Here is a 12,194-nt window from a genome sequence, read left to right on the forward strand (position 1 = left end):
TTTCCTCCCCCGTCCCGCCTCGCAGACGTAGCCCTCGCCTCGCCTCTATTTCCAACTCCGAACCTCCCCAAACAACCCCTGACCCCAACATTAGGGTTTCCAACCGTAATAAAAAACAAAACCCAACCGGTTCGGAACCCGAACCATATCAAAAAGGTAACGGTTTCCTTAATTTGCGTTCGGGTAAAAAAGTTGTCAAACGTGGAATAAAAATCACAACCGAAAATGATGATTCTGAAAACACTTCAAAAAGGAACAAAAAAGAAGAAGAAGAAAAAGAAGTGAAAAACGACGAAGGAGAGTCGAGTTTGAGTCAAAGAAGAATACTAAGCAGAGAAGAGAAAGGAAAGGAAACTGTTTTTGTTGTAGACGAAAACAACAATTTAAGCGCGGAAATTGAAATCGAGAACAGTATGGAAGAAGAAAACGTAAACGAAGAATTGAACGTTCTTGAACAATCTAGAAACCCTAACAACAACGCCAGAGACGAGAACGTTGTGAGGAGGAACGAATTCATGGAACGATTCAGAGATATAGCGAGAGAAAACGCAAGTCGTTTCGCTCTTTTTACCGATGTTGAAAACGATAATTTGTCTCCTGTAATTGAACAAGAGGAGAATGAAATCGAAGATTGGCCCGGTCCTTTTTCAACTGCTATAAAAATCATCAAGGATCGAGAGAAGAAAGGGATTCAAAGTCAATCAGGTTCTGCAAAGAAGAGTTTGATTGATTCAATAAAGTGGAATCCAAAACCGAATTCGGAGAAGTTAGGTGGAAAATGTTCTGTTCCGTCGTTGCAAGAACTTTGCATAAGAATACTTGCTAACAATGTTGATGCTATTGTTTCGCTTGAGACTGTGCCCGACGATTTTAGACATTGGCTTAGTCAGTTGCTGTGTGACTCGAGAAGAATTAATGACCATTTCTTTGAACTTCTTGTTGGTGGAACTCCTACGGAGATTCGGCTTCGAGATTGCTCATGGCTGTCTGAAGAACAATTTACCAAATGCTTTCAAATGTGTGACACTTCTAATTTGGTGGTACGTGGTTTTAACTTGTTTGATAGCTTTTAGCATTTCTTCTGATTTTGTTGAATTGTTTTGATCAGGTTTAATTTGCGGTCGTAGTCAAATATGTTTGATACAGCCTCAATTGTAGTTGTAGTAACATTAATTACCTTGATGTAACGGCCAAATTGCAGTTGCGGACTTGTTTTTAATACCCTAGAGGTGATATTAATACATTGACTTTGATTAACTTTGGTCCGGTGTCAAATAAGGATAATAGTGATCGGCAGTCTAGTTTCTTCTGGCCAGCAATAGCCGGGGAAAATAGGATTTTAAGGTTCTTATAAATAAATAAAACTGAAGAGTTTGCATGCCCACCAAACATGTTCTATTTTTTTATTAGAAATACTGAAGAGTTGGTGAGTATTACTCCTATAATCACCGTAATAGGTAAACCTTTCAAAATTTAAGCTATGTTTTGCATCCTCTTTTTTATTTGTATGTAATATATATAATAATTGACTTATTTCAACTGCTATGTGACTTCTACTATTGTTCCACTATTGGTAACTATGGTTTGTAGGTGATTCTCGATTTAGATCAATATTTGATAACTGAAAAAGCCCTTATAAGTTTACAGTTGTGGAGAAGTTAGACAAGCGATATTTTAAAGTATTGTGACAAAGAGTCTATTAATTTTGTGATGAAGAGTCTATTATTATGGATGAACTTTGCAGTACGAATTTGTGGATAGTATATTCAAAGAAGTTGCAATTCCACAATGATTACTACTACTAGTGTCCTTGTTTGTCATTCTATTTTAAACACCTGCCACGTATTTGGGTTTCTTTTCTATATTCATTGGTAATGTGAGCTTCCTCTACCTTGGCTTGGAGCTAAAAGAGAAGGGGTTTGGTCGTGCAGCACACACACACACACACATATATATATATATGACTCTACAAGACACGCATCCAATATGACGTGGATATGAATATGGGGATATGAGAAATTTTGAAAATTATGAGACATGATATGTCCTGTAATTGGTGTGAAATTATGAAATATAAAATGCATATCATTTATCTAATTTTTGCGGTACTCCATTAGGTAGGCATCTGACAAGATAATGTGTATGATACAGATAAAACACAACACGACTATTCTGTAGTAGTGTCTCTGGTTCCTTGATATGGATTTTTTTAAAGGTTTTTTCCTGTTTTGCTCAGCTTTAAGTGTATAAATGCTAGCTTTTATTTTCATATTTCCTGTTTGCTTTCTGATGATTTAATTAACTCTTCTTGTTTTGAAATATTCAGTTGTCTGGTTCGAATTGTTTATTCAATTTTGAAACAGGTACTGCAACTTGACCTATGTGGGCGCTGTTTGCCGGATTATGTAGTAGTTGCCACATTAGCACAGGCACCAAGGCGGTTACCTAGATTAACTCGTTTATCCATCAGTGGTGCATGTCGGCTCTCAGATGTGGGGTTGCGTGCACTTGTTTCTTCTGCTCCAATACTTACGTCAATAAATCTTAGCCAGTGCTCCCTTCTCACGGCTTCTAGCATTTATATTTTGGCTGAATCACTAAAACCTCTTCTAAAAGAGTTGTACCTTGATCATTGCCTTGGTATTGATGCTGCACTAATTGTTCCAGCACTGATTGAGCTTGAACATTTAGAAGTGTTGTCAGTGGCTGGTCTTCCAACTGTTTGCGATACATTTGTTAAGGATTACATTGTTGCACGTGGCCACAACATGAAAGAGCTTACTTTGAAAGACTGCATGTAAGTATCATTATAGCAGTTCGTTTCATGTCTCAAACCCCCTAAATATATTTGCTGAAGTATTTTATTGGACAATTTCATTTTAGAAATTTGGTGACTTAATTTCCAACCAGAGAAAAGTTTAACCTTATTTGGGGTTTATCATAAATCCAATTACTGCTTTTTAACTGTTGATCATTCTTTGAATATGAATTTCCTTAGTCCTTTCAAAATTAATACTTTTCCTAAATTGCAGGTTCCTTATTTTCTTTATTACTCAATATATTTGTCATTTAAGCTTGTTGAATTGTATTTCTTGATGTGCAGAAACTTGACTGATGCATCAATCAAAGTCGTTGCTGAACACTGTCCTGGAATATGTGTGCTTGATCTAATGAACGTCTGCAAATTAACAGATTTGTCCATAGGATATCTGACAAACAGTTGTCGGGCACTTCATACACTAAAGCTTTGCCGTAACCCATTCAGGTGTTTGTTTTTTCTGTTTTCTATGTTTGCCTTTGTCTTTAATTATCACTTCAGATTTTCTTATGCTAGACACTTGTATTTCTTATTGTTTTTTTTTCTTTCAAAAAGTGCACCTTATCGTTACTCTCACTTTTTATTTTGCACTTTCCTGTTCTTATCTGTGACGACTCTGATTTTAGTAGGATTGTTATCTTTGTTCCCATGCTGTTTCCATGTGCTGTTTGAGTGTTTTATTTTGCAGAAGTCAAAATATTGATACTTTTTCCATATATGTATTCAACTGATTAGAATGGACTCTCTTTATGTTGATTTTTCACTTGGTCGAAATAGAGACAAAAGACCATAAACAGGTTCGAATGATATTTTACTGATAAGCCGTCTATCTCTATACATATCCTCTTTATTGAAAATATCCTACAAGAGAATCATTCATTCCCTCCTATTGATCGATTCCCTTCTTCAAGTCTTACTTTGCTTACTGCATCTATTCTTGATATCTCTTAATTAATGAATAAATAAACCTAACTTTTTTGAAATTGCAGCGATGAAGCTATTGCTGCTTTTGTGGAGACTAATGGAAAGTCTTTGAAGGAATTGTCGCTTAATAACATTAAGAAGGTACCTTGTTGATTTGCCTCCTTGTGTCTCTCTCGTCCATTGTCAAGTATGATTGCATAATACATAAATACTCACATTAAACTCACTGATTCTTGACCATTCTGACATGCTGGAAGAGCTGATTTTGTGCTAGTAAAAAGAAATTTTTCAATCCTAGTCTCTAAAATCAAAATGTATACAACTCTAAAATAAAAAATGTATAGTTATTTGAAGTATCATCAGAACACCCTGTTTATTTAGTTGTTGGTCAAAATTCATTTTATATTATCGTCTACAAATGCATTTCATGAATCAAGATGCTGTTATATTATTAATTTGTCAGTTTTTTTTTTGTGAAACTATATTACACAAGATACTTTGATTAAAGTATAGCTAATTGAAGCTGTTAAAATATTCTTGCATGATTTGGCCATCAGTTTTGTGTTAGCCTGTTAAATATTAGTTATGTTGTTTCCACTGAGTTCGAAATTTGATTTAATCCAGGTTGGTTATCACACAACCTTGTCACTTGCAAGCCATGCAAAAAATTTGCATAGTCTAGATGTATCTTGGTGCCGAAATTTGAGCGACAATGCAATGGGTTTGATAGTGGATAGTTGCTTGTCGCTGAGATTACTTAAAACTTTTGGATGCACTCAGGTATTGTATCATTGAACCTCATCTAAAAAACATTTGTTATTAATTATCCATATATGTATAGTCCCTCTTACGTTTGTGATTGTATTTTGTAAATAAATATAAGATATAGTGTAATATGATTCACCAACCCTTTCTGAAGAATTAAGATGATGTTTCATATTGTTGTAGATAACTGATGTTTTTCTGAAGGGTCACTCAAACACAGAGATCCAGATTATCGGTATAAAAATGACTCCTATCTCGCAAGTGACAGAACCAGGCGCCTTGAATTATTCATCGTTTCCGTAGACTTGCATAATGTAGAATAAGATGAAATGTATATTGTAATGGCATAAAGTAGAATCAGATGAAATGTATATTGTAACAATGGCATAACAATGTACAAGATATTTATAGTATATTTCTAGAATACTAGAGGACGCATACTAAATTAGACTCTGAATTTTGTCCTAAATAAAGCATAACAATTACGTTTCATATTAAGAGAATAGACAATAGACAAATTGTTCTTTTTACACGCTCAGTTAAAGTTAAATTAGATTTTCAATTTTGTAAATTGATAAATATATAATTGAAATTGTAAAATATTGATTAAAATAATTTATATTTAAAGTTTTATCGGTAGAGATTATGTTGAGATATAATAATTGATTATATAATTGTTTTTGTTGATCTTTTGTCAATATCACTATACCATAAACAAAAAAGACCAACATTTTAATATTTTTAAACTAAAATTGATAAAATCTTATTTAATTAAATAAAATATTTTTGATACAATGTATACACATTATTCTCTTCATCAATCAAAAGATGAAAAATTTTATACAAGTTCTTAATATTGCTGTAGAACAGTTGAAATGTCTTATTTTATTTTAAAAAAAATATAGAGCAAATAGATTTGAAAATGCCATTAAGTCTGTTAAAGAAATTTTCTATAATTATTAAATAAAATACTAATAATTTGTTTAACTCTTGAAAAGACTACGTCTAACGGTTTCATTTTAGGTCTCATAACGTCTTGGACTGGCCCTGCTCACAAATTAAGTTTTGAGATACAATTTTATTGACAATTTATACTTGAGAAGATAACATTGATGTGAGATTAACGTCGATAAACTATATGTTTAGTTACAATACTACAACAAAATATTTTATTGCAAAAGTATACTGAAGTATTATTTTAATTGATATTTTATAATTTTAGATATATATTTACCAATTTACAAAATTCAATTATTAATTAGATCACATTTAAAAGATTAATTTGCCTATTCGCTCAAAAATGATTTACCAACATGTCCCTAAAAATTATTTTTAATTAAAAATAAATTACATATAAAATAATTTACATTTAAATATATTTAAAGTCAGGTCAACAATAAATTTAAAATATTAAACTCAATTGGTGAAGGCAAGCTTAAAGTTAGAATTAATCAAATTAGAATTAGAATTGATTTTGCCTACAAATTGAAGTCAAATCAATCACAAGTACCTGAGTTTCATCCCCGATTATAACGGTCATTGACCATAATTGACTTACTTTCCTACCAAGCTACAAATTACCAAAACTCCTTATCCTTGGAAGGCGTAGGGTTAACACAAAAAATCATTTGACCGCAAGAACACTAGAGTAAAAGACAATACATGTTCTTGTTCTGTTTCATTAATCATTTTGGAATCCAAATATATTTGAGTATGCTTATCGTCAAATTCAATAAAAAGAAGATTACACAAAAATTACAAAATGAAAGGCATCCATACATAAAAAGATGGACACCTACACACATTTACATAGACAAAAGGGTTTACCTCAAATAATTTACAGTTGGAACTGAAGCAGCTGAACTTTGAAATTTTGCAACTGTTCCAAATTGAATCATAAGTGACTATCTTTCGTATTTTACGTTTGTAAACGTAGCAAGTATGTTTCCTCAAGTAACAACCGGGAATTTGCGGTTTCAACCATCTGAAAAACACGACGAAGCTTCCACGGTCATTCATTTCACATGTAGCAACAATCCATTAAAGAAAATTGAAAATACAGATGAACCAACAATTACATTACCTCAAATCCCATTTTTTGGTACAATAACTGAGCAGGCCTATTATTTCTGTCAACATGCACATATACTTGCCTCACACCTGCTAAATGAATCCAAAAATAAAGTAAAAAACTATGAATTCAGGTCTTTTAGTTTTATTTCATGTCATATCAGACATAAAGTATAAAGTTACTGCAACTTAAATGTTCATATTATTATTACCATTAGATTTTGCACATTCAACAGCAAAATACATCATGTTGCTTGCAATTCCTTGTCGTCGAGCCGATTTAGTAACGCATAAGTTTGCAATGTAAGCATATCTACTTGGTGGTGTCCTGTTCATGCTGCGAAAAAAAGGTGTCTTGACTCGTTCCTGCAGAAATGATGAATAAGTCAGTGAAAAACATCAACATCATCAGTCTAGACAGAACAGAAGATGCGAAAGAATGTGCAGTACCCCAGGAAAAGTCTCTCCTTGTAGCATATATTGAACATTCAAATCAAGTGTTCCTACAACACTTTTTATTACCGAGCGCTTTACATTCTTCTGCTCCTTCCTCACCTGATAAACTTGAATCCAAACACCTTTAGTTGAAACATACTCAAGCACAATCAACTATCAAACATTAAAGAGTTTAAAAGTTTATATTTTTTTTCAAACTGAATTTATCAACTACGTCAGAATTTAAGATGAGATTAATTTACCGCGATAATGCATGTGAAGCTATCCCCATTTTGTACCTTGCACCGCATTTTTACCGCATTAAATTCCTAAACAATAGTGATTCTTGTTAAAATTTTCATGAAAGACACTACACTGTATACAGTACTCAGTTTGCAAATTAAAAACTGTCAACTCCTACCTGCTCGGCGAATTTCCTTTTGTAGCTATCAACATATCTGAAAAAAAAACATAATGGCAGTTAGTACCACCCAAATTTTCATATTCTACTATTTATGAAATTGATTTTCTGACATTATCCATTTTGATCCGGTTTATCGTCTGTTCTCAATTCAAGTGCCACAACCTGCTCAATGCATATTTTACGCAGTAACACAATACACGACAATAAGGAAATAACTGTTTCAATCCATTCTTCAGAATCCTTATTTACGAAAGAACATTGGAGCTTTCTGATGTATTCTGTATCATACCTTTCAAATGTTCGATTCTCCCAATGACTTTCTGCCCTTAGCCAGGCTGCTGTCTACCACACAATTCAAAACATACAAGTAAATAAAAGAAAATGCTGTTTCTTTTTTGTACAAAGTTTTTTTTCACAAAAGTACATACGAATGATAAATGATTGGTTGAATGCACCTAAATGGAATCCTGCACTTATAAAACAGTTTTTTCTGATTCCAACATTATGTTAAGTTTTTATTTTCCTGTCATCCTCAACTTCTACATAGCATAACTGATAAGTAAGTAATGAAAAGAGGCAACTAAAAGACATAGCAAGTGTATCACCATTTTAGTTAATAAAATTGGAAGCAAATTCTCTGCAGTAACTGTGTCACACAGTTATTAACCTCGACTGTCTAAATCTTAATCAATGGTCGAGATTGTTTAAAACTGACTTAGTGCATGCGTAATTCGACCTGGACCTGTCTGATCTCAAATTAATGACTAAGATTGATCACTGGGTGTAACTATGTGCTATTAATACTGCAAGGAATCCAGGTCCCAAAACAAATCGTAGAAATTTGGCAATTTGGTCATTGAAATTAACAGTCTCCAATTACATTAGTCCTTTTGGATTGATCTATTTAATCTCTAAAATTGTTCTAAAAGGACAAATATGATCGAGAATTTTCAACTTCAAATATCATTTTACTAAAACTTCGTTAATTTCAAGACCAAATTGATCGGCCCTACAATTTCAATTTCAAACACTAAATTGATCATTCACTCTCTAAACACAATCCTTAATATATTTTTTTAATCCAACAATTATGACATACCCAATACTCTTCATCAAGCACAGCTTCTCTAGCTACAAATTGTCCAAACTCAAATTGATTTTCTCGAACTAACTCTTGATCCGAAGGCTGCAACCGATCGAATTGGAGACTGTTGGAGCTTAAAGTTTCAACTTTCGGAATAGCCGGCGTCGAAATCTGCACTGATAGTTCTTCCTTCATCTTCATCTTCTTTTTCATTTCACTATTATTACTACTATTCATTGTTGGTGAAAAATTGGAATCCATGGACCTGTTCATGTTAAATAATAATTAAAAACACAAACATTTGAGAAATTAAGATTTAAGAATGAAATCATCAAACTAAAAAATAATTCAAAAAATGAAATGAAGAGATTAATTAATGAAATAGAGAAACTTACATGGTCCATGAGGAGGTAAGTTTTGTGGATTTGTAAAGGGAGCGAGAGGAATTGAAAAGTAAGATATGAAATTGATGATGTTTTTGAATTGGAATAGTTGACATAGGAGACATGATTGAATTAGGTTATTGAAAACCCATTAAAAAAACTGATATATGATGTTTTAGAAGGTTAAGAATTGAGGTTGTTTGATTTTGGAATAAATAAATAAGTCCAGTATTGGATTGAAGGAGGTGAAGAATTTGGTGGTAAATTATTAGGCGCTAATTGGTTTTGGTTTGAGGTTGTTGTTTGAGAAGCATAAAGTTTTGGAGAGTACGTGGTTTTGATTTGGTGGTGATGTTGTTTGTTCTCCTTCTCCCCTCCGGCGTGGAGTTGAGTTGAATTGAATTATTATGGATTTGATGAGTCAACCAAATGGATAATATGTCTTATCCATTTATATCCACTATTTCATTTCTCAACATTTAAGGTTTAAGGCTTTCTTTGGATTCATGGAGATGGAGTGAAGTGGAATAGGATGGTATAATTAAGATTTCATTACTTTATAGTTAAATATGTTTTTAATTTTTATTGTAAAATTATAATATACTTTTTAGTTTTAGTCTATTAAATTAATATATATTTTTAAATAATTTTTTAAGTATGTTTATAACAATATAAAAAAAAAATTTAAAATTCAATTTTTAGATACATATTTTTATTATTTTAATTTAATTTTTTGTATTTTTTAATATTCTAAATATTTTTTTACGAAAAATCATTCAAAAATTTTAATATTAAAAAATAATTAAATATATTTTATTTTAATAAAAATTAAAACTATTTGTAAGATAATTTTTTAGATATTAAAATTGTATTTTTATTTTATAAAAACTAAAATCAAAATTTTATAAAAATTAAAATCATATTTAACTCTTTAATCTATTCCATCTCATACTACTCTCTCTTTTTATTTTCCAATTCTCCCAATTTGGAGGATATGCAATGGAATAAAATATTTTAATTAAATTATTATTATTTTATCCTTTTATCAAAGTATTGTTTCATTAGCTATTCTCGTGTTTCTTCTATCAATTTTACTCGTGTGTATATCATAGTATGTTTTTAAAATTTATACCTCACTCGACATTATTTACGTAATTTATATATAATTAAAGTAAAAGAGGCAGAAAATGATAAATGCAGGTAAGAATCGTTAGAGGTCTATGTGAATAGTTTTTAGAAACTTATTTTATTTTTATAAAAATATATTTAAATAATTTTTTAAAACGAGTTTTAATCTAAAAAAATATCATTTGTTTAATTTAATAAAAATATATTTTTATATTTTCAAATTTAAAATCTAATGAAACATGTTATAAGCAAGTGGTTAAGATTTGATTTTAAAATTATTATATCAAAATAGTTATAGTAGTGTTTCTAAATAAGGATAAAAGTAGAATAAATTTTTTATAATTTATTCTATTTCTTCATAAGATATCTAGACATTAAAATAAATTTTCTATACTGTTTTATTTTATTTCACTTTATTCTATTTTATTTGATTCTACTTCGTTTCATTCATTTATAATTATGTAAACAGAGTTTAAATATATTATTATTAAAATTATAAAATTTAATTAATTTATTTTTACTTAAGCTTGTCATTTATCTAGACACTTTCACTATCGTCTTTCTGAAACTTACAAAATTTAAAATGTTAATTTAATTTTTTTTTATCTTAATTTAAATTTAAAATTACTTAATTATATATATATATATATATATATATATATAACTTCTATTCTATTACTAATTATAAACTTTTAAACTCTTTTTATCACTTGTAATCTATGTAGACACTCTAGTTTACATCTTTTGGAAATTTATTAATTTTTTTATATAAATCTGAAATCAATTGAATTATATTAATTATTAAAATTAAGTTTTTTTATTTTATTCTCATTTGTCATTTATGTGATACTTTTATTTTGATTTTATTTAGTCTTTACGTAATTTTTAATTTTTTTTGACATGTACATAATTTTTAATTTTATCTTACAACAAAATATCTAGACGAATTAGACTCCGAAACTTATGAGAGTCAAAATATATTTTAAGATTCAAAGAACGTAAAAATAGATATTTACGGATCATTAACTATCGAAATCTTTAAATCAACGTCCAAAGTTGTAAATCAGAATTTTAAAACCTATAAAATGTGAAGCTATGATATTGGGTTTACTTTTAAAATTTTAAGCTTGAACTTCATCATTTATTTATTTTGGTCAAATCATTCAAGAAAATGTTGTATTCTTGGCAATCTAATGTATTTTAAAATAACTGACGGGAAATAATCTTTAGATTTTAATCACCAACTTAATTAAAGTTATCTATGAAATTTAAGTGTTATTGATTTAACTAATATTTCAAAACAACTAAATGGAAAATATTTGCTCCATTAAAATAAACTTTGAGTTTTGTATATTTTTGTTGGCCTTAGAAGAAATGATAAATTCAATCATAATTAACTACGACAATTATGAGATTTCAGATTTGAATTCGGGACAAGACGTGCAATCTAATAATATAAGCATTTAACAGTTGAGTTAAGACTTAACTACACATAAGTAATTTTTATTAGAACTAAAACTATAAAACTCGAATTTAAATTGTATAGGATACTATTTAGAATGACAATTAGATCCAGATTCAGTGGGTACCTGCAAAAAAACTCACAATAGATATGGTAAAAATCCGCTTAATAGGTATGAACACGGGGACGAGTAATTACACGCGAAATTAAGCGGGTATGGATGCAGATACAGGTACTATAGTATTCACTCCGTCTTGCATCCGCACTTATAGAAATATATTATTTATTTATTTATTATATTAATGTTTAGTTTAATTATTCGTTTTCTTTTATATTTTAACATCTATTAATATCATTGGACCACTACAATATTTATAATCGAAAGATAAACGTTTGCAAATTTTTTAAGAATTTGATTATGATGAATATGTAAATAATTGTGATTTTATAATTAAGAGTTATGTCTTATTAATCATGATTTTATAATTATACTTACAACTTCCTATCAATTGTTTTTCATATCTCAAATAATATTAGCGTAGGACTTGCAACTTCATAAAATATTATTATGGATATTTGAATCTGTATTGTAATGAGTGTTCATTTGAAATATTTTGAGTTATAAAATATTTTAGTTTATAATACTTTATGATTGAATTTAAGATATTTGGATAATTTTTAAATTTAATCACAATAATATC

At 29.8% G+C, this 12,194-nt stretch overlaps 2 protein-coding genes across 3 annotated transcripts; one reads left to right on the forward strand and one right to left on the reverse strand.

Moving 5' to 3' along the window:
- Positions 1–6: 6 nt before the first annotated feature.
- On the forward strand, positions 7–4,964 carry LOC101493926 (DNA repair protein rhp7-like). Its single transcript, XM_004513425.4, has 6 exons — positions 7–1,040; positions 2,364–2,797; positions 3,104–3,265; positions 3,808–3,883; positions 4,367–4,522; positions 4,691–4,964. The coding sequence occupies exons 1-6, from the start codon at positions 414–416 to the stop codon at positions 4,808–4,810; spliced, it is 1,575 nt and encodes a 524-aa protein (XP_004513482.3). The 5' UTR covers positions 7–413; the 3' UTR covers positions 4,811–4,964.
- Positions 4,965–6,156: 1,192 nt separating this feature from the next.
- On the reverse strand, positions 6,157–9,402 carry LOC101494247 (GCN5-related N-acetyltransferase 6, chloroplastic). Of its 2 annotated transcripts, none has more exons than XM_004513426.4 (9): positions 8,916–9,402; positions 8,536–8,785; positions 7,726–7,778; positions 7,434–7,470; positions 7,276–7,341; positions 7,028–7,132; positions 6,790–6,943; positions 6,591–6,670; positions 6,157–6,491 (listed from the first exon to the last, which is right to left on the reverse strand). In XM_004513426.4, exons 1-9 carry the CDS (start codon positions 9,026–9,028, stop codon positions 6,426–6,428), a joined length of 924 nt encoding a protein of 307 aa, XP_004513483.1. In that variant the 5' UTR covers positions 9,029–9,402; the 3' UTR covers positions 6,157–6,425. The 2 variants fall into 2 exon arrangements, with proteins under 2 accessions (XP_004513483.1, XP_004513484.1); XM_004513427.4 differs by having other exon boundaries at positions 6,591–6,667; positions 8,916–9,401.
- Positions 9,403–12,194: the final 2,792 nt, after the last annotated feature.

Source organism: Cicer arietinum, chromosome 1, assembly GCF_000331145.2.
Source record: "Cicer arietinum cultivar CDC Frontier isolate Library 1 chromosome 1, Cicar.CDCFrontier_v2.0, whole genome shotgun sequence".
Taxonomy (NCBI): Eukaryota; Viridiplantae; Streptophyta; class Magnoliopsida; order Fabales; family Fabaceae; genus Cicer; species Cicer arietinum.